Raw genomic sequence first — 8,564 nt, 5'->3', positions numbered from 1 at the left:
TAAAGTCAAGCGCCTTGTGATTCTGATGCCGCGGAGGCAGAAACAGGAGGATTCCTGGGGCCTGAGGTACACCTAGTCTAGCCAATCCAGCAAGGCTTGGGTCCCCGGGAGACCCTGTCTGAAAAACTAAAGTGGAGAAACGCCGACCTTTGACATATGCATGGCATGGGCACCTGAATGAACACAGAAATATGTACACACACCACCAATGAGAGAGAGAGAGAGAGAGAGAGAGAGAGAGAGAGAGAGAGAGCACAGAAACGCTAACTTTTGACCTGGCTCAGGTCTACAAGCTGGTGGCAGGGTTTTATTAGGGGCTGGACAGCACCAATATTACATTTGGGGATGGCCCTAGCAACTCATCATGAGTGGGCCAGAGAGGTTCAGCTGGGTTGCTTTCTTTCTGTGTCACTGTGGGCCTTTCTCTGCTTTAGCTCTTCTTTATTTAAAAGCCGTTTAGAGCTCTGCCGGAAGCGTCTGCTGGGTGACGATCACTGGGTGACGATCGCAGGCCCCAGCGACAGACTTCCGTTTCTCAGTTTCTGAGCTTGGTTGGAGGGAAGGCTGGTGGGCCTCAGTGTCCACCTAGAGCAGCAGGCCAGTCAAAGGGATCAAGCCTCAGCCCTGCCAGACACAGTCCTGGCTCGGGGTTTGTCTGTCCAGGTCCGTAGCGTAGTGGGAACTCCAGTCACGTTCAAAGAGTCGCCTCAGCTGCTCCTGCACTGGGGTAACACCTGGCTGGGCACTGTCAGGCTTCTGACTGACAACCAGGCCCACCCCACAGGTGCTGCTGAAGTAGTCCTCTGACCAGTTAGAGGTGCCTGCAGAAAGGGGAGAGGGAGGGACAGTCCCTGGGCCTGCGTCCCCTGCAGCCCAGCCTGGGCTGTGGCCTGTGCCTCAGACTGAAAGACAGCTCAGAACACTGACCACTCTGCTATCTTCAGACTCCAGTCACGGTAGCCCCCGCCACTAGGTGCGACCAGGTCTTTACCAGCATTCTGGGCCCCAGTGCTCAGGACTCAACCTGGCAATCTGGGCTAGTCGGCTGGTCCCCAGGACACCACCCCCACTCCCTTCCGTCCTCCCATGCATCTCATCCCAGACGCTCACCTATATAGGCTGCCTTGTCTGTGACCATAAACTTGCTGTGGTTCACTCGGCTGAATGGAATGTTGGAATGATTGCCCACAGGCACAATGAAGACTTTCTTCAGGGAATAGGGAATGAGTTAGAACGGGCAGGGCGGGAGAAGGAAATTCCTCCCCTCCCCAACACCGATAAGGCCAGTTTCTTACCACATCCACTGAGATGCCAGCTGAGGGGTTACTGAAAGCCTGTAGGGACCTCAGGTAAGCAAACGTGCTGGGGTCGGTGTTGAACCAGCAGCTGACCAGTAAGCGCACATGCACACCCTTATTGAAGGCCGCAGTCCGGAGCGCATTGTCCAGCACAGGCCAGTACCTAGGAAGAGGGCATCAGCGTTCTGCCTGAGACCAAGATGAGCAGGGAAAACTGTGCCTAGGACTTGCCAGTCTGGACACCCAGACCCACCTGGCAGGGTGAATGAAGCGTGTCGTGGGAAAGTACTCCATCACCGAGACGTAGATGAACTTGCGAGCACCCTCCATCACGCCCAGCACCGCGTCCAGATCCCGGGTACGGCCGTGAGGGCAGAGTGAGGGTGGTGAGGCCTGTAGTGGGAGGAGTGTCTCTCAGAACACTGCTGCCTGACCGCCCCCCCCCCCCCCAAATCGGGCTTCTCCTGAGCTTACGGGTCCCCTGCCCTCAACCTAAGAAACCCCCTGTGGTGAGAAGGGCAGCTCCACCATGGCTGGGGGGCTCTCGGGAAGCCCAGGCAGGAGGCAGTGAGGCAGCTAGGCATCCCGGGCTCCGGGGATGGCCCTGGCTGTTCACAGGCTGCCCTGTTGGGAACTAGAGCCCTCTGTCCACACGGGCTTTGCACCTCCAGTCGACCTCTCTGCTGCAGTCTCTGCTGTGGGCCCACCAAGGAGCTTTCCTTGGTGGAAAGGAAGCTGCTGGAACTGCCTCCCTCCCCACAGAGCAAAGAATAACCACTGCTCTGGGTCTGCCCTGACCTTCCCAGAGTCCAGCTGCAGCCACTTGGCCCCAAATCCCTCAACAGTCTGGAGATTCCTAGGACCTCAGGTCTGCCCACCCCTGGCACCTCTCTCTCACCGCTGGTCCAGCCTCCTGGCCTAGTGTGGAACCTGCCTCCTGCACAGCCTCGGGCCACAATGGGCCAGCCATCTTACCGAGAAGTAGGCTGTGCTGCGAACACCATCAAACAGACCTCGAAAGGGATGGAAGCGGTTGATGCGGGTTGAGAAGTTCCGAGGCCAGGGTTTAGGGAGAACAGCTTGGGGGGTCCCCAGCACCCAGTAGGTCTGGAATGTTTTCTCAAGGTCTTGAGCCAGGTGGCTGCAGTTGTAGATGATAGCACCAAGCTCCTTCACCTGTAGGGACCAGGGTCAGCAGACATGGAGAGCAAAGGTCCCCTGGGGCTTCGTGGAAGCCACCAGGGATGCAAGGCGGGTGCCATTTCTGTCCAGCTGGTAGCCGCTAGGCACCGTCAATCAGCTCCAGGGTGGGAGAGGGGCCCCAAGGTTCCTGATTCCCTTAACACTATTCCAATGCTCAAAGCAAAGAAAATAGAAAATGCATGAAAACACAAAAGAAATAAAGCCACTGTTAAATTCAGCCGAGTGGTGACTCCTGATGTAATGTTTATATCTACTGTTTGCACTAAGAGATGTGTGTGTGTGTGCTCATGTGTGTGAGCATGTGCTCGTGTGTGTTTGTGTTTTATGTGTGTGACTATGCTTTGCGTACATGTGTGTCCATGTGTGCCTGGTGCCTACAGAGGTTAGAAGAGGGCATCAGATCCCCTGGCTCTAGAGAGAGCTACAGTTTGTCGTGAGTTGCCTTGCAGCTGTTGGGAGTCGGAGCTCAGTGCTCTGACTGACATCTCTCTCCCTGGGAATGGGGACTTACTGATTAGGAGAGGCTGGCTGGCCAGCACGCCCCGGGGATGCAGCTGTCTCCTCTTCCCCCAGCACTGGGGACTATGAGTGTGTACTGCCATGCTCAAATTTTTACATGGCTAAAACTCAAGCACTCCACTGATTGAGCTGCCTCCCCAGCCATGTAAGCTGCGTGCTCCCTGTGAGCTGTGACCTGAGTGTCTGTTGCAGTTCTTAGACCCTGTTCCGGGCCTGAGTGCAGGGTCAAGGAAAATCTTATAACTGGTAGAACCAACTCTGACTGTTCCCTGCTGTGGCAGCTTGACAAAAGAGCCATGTGACCCAAGTGTCTGCTTGCTCACTCCTCACAATACCAGCTCTCTTCGGATGCCCGAGGACGCATAGCCCTTGGAGATGGACAGGGGAAGGTGTGTGTGTGTGTGTGTGTGTGTGTGTGTGTGTGTGTGTGTGTGTGTGGAGAAGCTGCACCTGGGCTTCCTCCCATCCCTGGGCCTTCCACCCACCTGAGTCAGGGACCGCCAGTCCATGTTGGCACTGCCCAGGTAGATGTGCTGCCCATCCACGACCCAGAACTTGGAGTGTAGGACGCCCGCAGTAAACTGTCTCATGGGAACCTCTCGTATCTGGGCACCTATGAGAGAGAAACAGGCAGACGGATAGATGATAGATAGATAGATAGATAGATAGATAGATAGATAGATAGATAGATAGATAATAGATAATAGACAGGTAGGTAGGTAATAGATAGGTAGACAGACAGACAGACAGATAGATAGACAGACAGTAGAGCTGTAGAGGTGACCTTCACTTACATTGTATTAAGGTCTGTCTCTGTATATTTGGTTGTTAATTGCTGAACTGGCAGTAAGCTAAATGCTAATTCTGGTGTTGTCATTGCTTTTAAGGAATATCCTGTCTCAATGTTGCATAAAAATTGCTACCAGATTGTCTCTGATTGGTTAATAAAGAAGCTAAAGAGCAAATGTCTGGGCAGAGGAGATGTTAGGCAGGACTTCTGTTTCCAGTCTAGGGGACCTAAGTAGAGAGAGGGAGGCAGAGAGGGAGGAAGAGGGAGATGAGAGGATAGAAGAGAGGAGGGGAGAAGAGGGAAGAGGAGGTGAAGAGAAAGGTCTTCAGGGCATGAGATTGTAGCCTCAAGGCTGGACTAGGAGAAGGTCGCCATGCCAGGAGAAGGAGGACCATGGAAGAGTTGCCATGGGCACAAGGATGGAGCAGAGATGGCCAGGGCAAGACTAGAGCACAGGAGACAGGGCACATCGATGGGAAGTAGGCCAGGCTACCATAGTCAAGTTAGAACAGATCGGCACCTGCCCAGTTATGGTGCTTGGAGCTTAAAAATGTAACATGTCTCCATGTCCTTGTGCTCGACCGGGCATAGAGAAGAGCCGTCCTTCCCGACAGAGAGCCAGCTCTTTAATGCAGCTTCAGGACAGCCTAATAGGTCTGTCTTTGAGTTTACTCATTTCACCCTCACATGACCTTACTGATCAAAGCTGTTGCAGGTGAGGAAACAAAGGCACAGGCTGACCTGAGGCCCCTCTGGACAGTCTAGCTCTAGAGCCTTGGGGATAGTTAGGTCTACTGTACCCTCTAACCCAAGGCTTTATCTGTCTTCCTTCTCTGCCCTGTGGGCCCTGAGCTCAAGTCCTCCCGGGTCCTAGAGAAACTTTTCCACCCACCTGGGCAATCCTGCTAATCTTTGGCTTTGTCCCATGTTGTCAACCACACAGCACAGTGGAGCCCCAGCATACAGTCACCTACCGTGGGCAGCCAGGACCTGAAGGTCAGTGGATGTCTTGGCCAGTGTTGGGCTGTGGGTGGCCACCGCCACAGAAACATTCCTGACCAGGAGCTGTTGAAACTTCTGTAGAAGGGCCTCTCCCTGCGAGGCCAGTCTAGCATGAGAGGCTAGCTCAGGCTGGCCCTCTGCCCACAGCCCAGAGTAGACCAAGTCTTGGCTCCTTACTAGAGGCTAAATAAATGACACCTTGCACACACTATCCCCAGTCCCTCTGCCCTGCCCCAAGAGCCACCTACGGGGTCTGACATTGCTCTACCCCAGGCCCAGCCTAGAGCTGAGCCCTGGGCCTGGCTGAGCTCTGACAGCAGCACGACTTGCTGAGTCAGCACCAGGTACACACTCAGACAGCCCATGCCTGGCAGTTAGAAAGCAAGATCAAGGACCAACCGGCTGGGAAGATGAATCATTGACTCCAATGTCGAGCCCGGTGAGGGACCAGTAGTATGAGGCGACATGGACGCTCTCCTGAGCAGTGTCAAGAAGCTGCAGCCAAGCCTGGGCCAGGGGCTGGGCAGTGGGGCTGCCAGCTGCAAACGGCAGGTCCTGGGGGATGCTTTCCACAAGGATGAGCCTAGGAACAGAGCCAAAAGTGTCCCAAGCGCGACTGAAGGAGCCACTAGGCAGCTATTTGCTCCGTTCCTGCTGCCCAGTCAGAGGGAGGGTCTGACCCCAGTGTGGCTCCAGGGCCTGAACCAGGCCAAAGGGACAGAGAGAGAACAGTGAAGTGAGAAGGCTTGGCTGGAGCTGCCCAAACCCTAAGTGTGGTGATGTTCAAGAGGCTCTACAGTGAGGCTGCTGGGAGGCAGGGCATGCTCTGCCTAGAGGGAGCCTGGAGGAATTCTCTTGTGGGGATCCAGACTCCATCCCTGGGATAATCAAGGTTCACTGTGACCTGTATCACCCCTTCAGAGACCCAGTGAGGTGACCCTATGAGAATCCCCGGTGTCCACTCACTGGCAAGAGTTACTCGGATGCCCAGCGTCTCCTCTCAGGGCCTCCCAGGACCAGGAGGGCACTTCCTCAGGGCACACCTGATGAGTGGTGAAAGAAGTGGGCACTTGCCCCAGGAACAGGGTGAGGGCCACAGAGCCGAGCCCCAGTACAGCCAGCATCCCCAGGACCTGCAGGGGAGACATCCAACAGCCCTCCTAGCAGCCAAGACAGCGCTCCCTGCACAGCAGATACTGTCCAGGCTCTTGGGGAGAGGTTGGGGGTGAGCAACGGGGGGTTGAGGGATACACAGAGCAAGACTAGGTGGGAAAGGTGGTCTACAGTCCTCTTCCTTGATCCACTCTGCAGTGATGAGACATAAACAAGATATGTGGTAGTGCAGGTGGCCTAGGTCTGGCTGGCGTAACACACACACACACACACACACACACACACACACACACACCCCTCCAGTCTGATACTCTCTATTCAAGCTCCAGGACCTAATATTTGGAAAATTAAAAAAAAATTTTTTTTGAACATGGTCCTAATTAGAAATTGGGTTCAAACTTGTTTTTAGAGTGCTGAGTGCCCACCCAGCCCTCCCTGAGTCTCTCCTGTCCTACCATGCCAGCTCTGGTGCGTGGACCATGGGGTGAAGGGGGGCAGGGCCACTCTGGCAACGCCACTGCTATCTGGAGCGGTTTCAGCATCTGTACAGAACAGTCTGTGTTGCCAGCAACACCAGCTCCACGGTGTCACCTCCTGGGCGGTCCCTACAGATGCATGCTCCAAACTTCAGACGGCAGTCACAGCTCAGACATGGGACCAGCCCCCCTCCACACCTCAGGCAGCTAGCCTACCCGCGTGGCCTCCTGTGGACTCCATGCAGGCTGTGTCCGCACCTTTGCCAGGGCTGTGAGTTGCCTGTGCCCACTGGAAGCGGGCATCTCGAGTGTGTGAGTCTCGGTTCCTTGTTCCAACCACAAGTGAAACCAGGTCTGAGAGGGCCATTTCTGCTTTGGCTGCCTCGTCTATTCTTCCTTATTGGCCATGAACAGCTGCTTCCCTTCCCCAGCTGGCCCCCTATCTTGGCCCCAGGATGGGCAGCTGGCTGCAAAGTGGGGCACAAGTCCCCCAGAGCTGAGTCTGGAGCCCACACAGCTATCGAAGGCCGGGGACTGCAAGGGCCACTGCAGCTAGGTGGGATGGAGAACTCACTGTGCTCTTAAGATGCTCACATTGCAGAGAGCCTGGATAGCCCCTCAGGATGCCCTTTGCCCAGCAAACGGGTCACCCACACCCTGGCAGAGACGCTCAGAAGGACAGGTGCTGACCCCACTCCCAACCCGGACGCCATTTGGAGCCTAAGGCTTTCTATTGTGGGTGACTGGAATCCAGGGGCTTCTTCAGCCCTGTGGGTCAGGCTATCATTCCAGGAACAGCGAGCCCAATCCCACTGGCCTGGGGCTGTGTCTGCCCTTGGAGCCCGCCCAATGTTACAGGGAACTGGCACCTAGAAACCAAAATGGGAGTGTGGAGTCAGCAGGGGCGGGGGGCGGGTGTGTGAGGCAGAATCACCCAGAAAAGCCCAGCACCCTCTTACCTGAAGAAGGGAGCTCATGCTGTGGGAGATATCCCCCACCCTTACACACAGAGGGCAGCTCTGGGAGCCTAGCTTTTGGCTTTGACCCATCTTTATAACTTCCAGGGCAGGCATGGACATGAGGTTCTGGGCCAGGGCTGCCAGGGCTATTCCTCAAGGAGCTGCGGACCCCTCTCCCAGTTCCTCTGCGAGAAGGGTTCTCATCCCCTAAAGTATCTGGGCTGATGGAAAGGCAAGAGCACAGGAGTCACAGTCTAGGACCTCCAAGGTCCACAGACCTCTGATCTTCTGGCCTCTGGGAGCCACTCTGAGGTCAGGGGAGAGAGACATGAAGGGTTGCTCTAAACAGCTGCAGCTCTGCCTCATCTTAGGAACCTGCAGATCTTTCGAGTCCTTGGGGTGGGACTGTCTAGAGACAACTGGTCCCTGGGCTGGCATTTCAGGAGCAGGGTAGGCTGGGAGATGGGTCATGGAGCCTCCCTAGTCAAGGTGCTGGGGTTCCTTCCCTGTGGGCTAAGCTTTGGGCCCCAGGCTGGGCCAGGACTTGGTTGTCCAATGGCTGAAGACCTTGCTGTCCAGTGATTATAGATCATAGATCAAGCAAGGAGTGGTCATCTGCAGGCCAGTCTGGGTGGTCTGTGGGATTTGGGGTGCTGGGAGGATGAGGCTATGGGAGGTAAACAGACACTCCTTCCGAGGCCCTCTGTATGGCCCTACCCTGGCTAACACTTACCTCTGGGTACCCTGGCTTGTGGTCCATCCTGGCTCCAACCACTGTCTGGAGGCTTTTCTTGTGCAAGCATCTGCACAAGGCTCCTCTCTGGCCTGCTGCTTCCCTTTCCATCCACTTCCTCTTTGTTCTGAGCACCCCACCCCCTCCTCAGGACTGAGAGGGCCTCTAGAGGGTGGAGCTGAAAACTTTCCCCTCTAGAGAAAATCTGTCTTGCCTCCTCCCAGAAAGGGTCCCTCGGTCATATGTCTAATGTCAGAATTAAGTTTGACTGTAAAAGCACCAGAGACTCAAGCAAGAGTGGCCCAGATGTCTCCCAGGGGCTCATGTGTTGAAGGTTGGTGGCTTGCTGAAGGTGGCTGCATTCTGAGCTAACTGACAAATTAATCCAATGGTACGTTCATGATGGGTAGACTAGTGGGAGGAGGTGGAGACTGTGGAAGGTGGGGCCTGATTAGAGGAAGCAGGTTTCTG

General features: G+C 55.3%; 1 protein-coding gene across 4 annotated transcripts; it reads right to left on the bottom strand.

Moving 5' to 3' along the window:
* Positions 1-280: 280 nt before the first annotated feature.
* Positions 281-8,223, bottom strand: Pld4 (phospholipase D family member 4). Of its 4 annotated transcripts, none has more exons than XM_060388265.1 (11): positions 8,094-8,207; positions 6,381-6,467; positions 5,779-5,945; positions 5,212-5,395; positions 4,785-4,905; positions 3,506-3,633; positions 2,274-2,474; positions 1,552-1,691; positions 1,296-1,461; positions 1,111-1,207; positions 281-821 (listed from the first exon to the last, which is right to left on the bottom strand). In XM_060388265.1, the coding sequence occupies exons 1-11, from the start codon at positions 8,202-8,204 to the stop codon at positions 619-621; spliced, it is 1,605 nt and encodes a 534-aa protein (XP_060244248.1). In that variant the 5' UTR covers positions 8,205-8,207; the 3' UTR covers positions 281-618. The 4 variants fall into 4 exon arrangements, with proteins under 4 accessions (XP_060244248.1, XP_060244246.1, XP_021509826.1 ...); XM_060388263.1 differs by lacking the exon at positions 8,094-8,207 and adding an exon at positions 7,361-7,393; XM_021654151.2 differs by lacking the exon at positions 6,381-6,467 and having other exon boundaries at positions 8,094-8,223.
* Between the last annotated feature and the right edge of the window lie 341 nt (positions 8,224-8,564).

The sequence above is a fragment of the Meriones unguiculatus genome, chromosome 7 (genome assembly GCF_030254825.1).
Source record: "Meriones unguiculatus strain TT.TT164.6M chromosome 7, Bangor_MerUng_6.1, whole genome shotgun sequence".
Classification (NCBI taxonomy): Eukaryota; Metazoa; Chordata; class Mammalia; order Rodentia; family Muridae; genus Meriones; species Meriones unguiculatus.
The sequence above is the reverse complement of the archived record's forward strand: the minus strand, read 5'-3'. Positions and strand labels throughout refer to the sequence as shown.

Coding starts and splice junctions, on each gene's coding strand:
- Pld4 (XM_060388265.1), bottom strand. CDS start 8,204: ATGGAAAGGGAAGCAGCAGGCCAGAGAGGAGCCTTGTGCAGATGCTTG. Junction 3,634..4,784: donor TCAGGTCCTGGCTGCCCACG/GTAGGTGACTGT, acceptor TCTCTCTCATAG/GTGCCCAGATACGAGAGGTT. Junction 1,208..1,295: donor CTGGCATCTCAGTGGATGTG/GTAAGAAACTGG, acceptor TATTCCCTGAAG/AAAGTCTTCATTGTGCCTGT.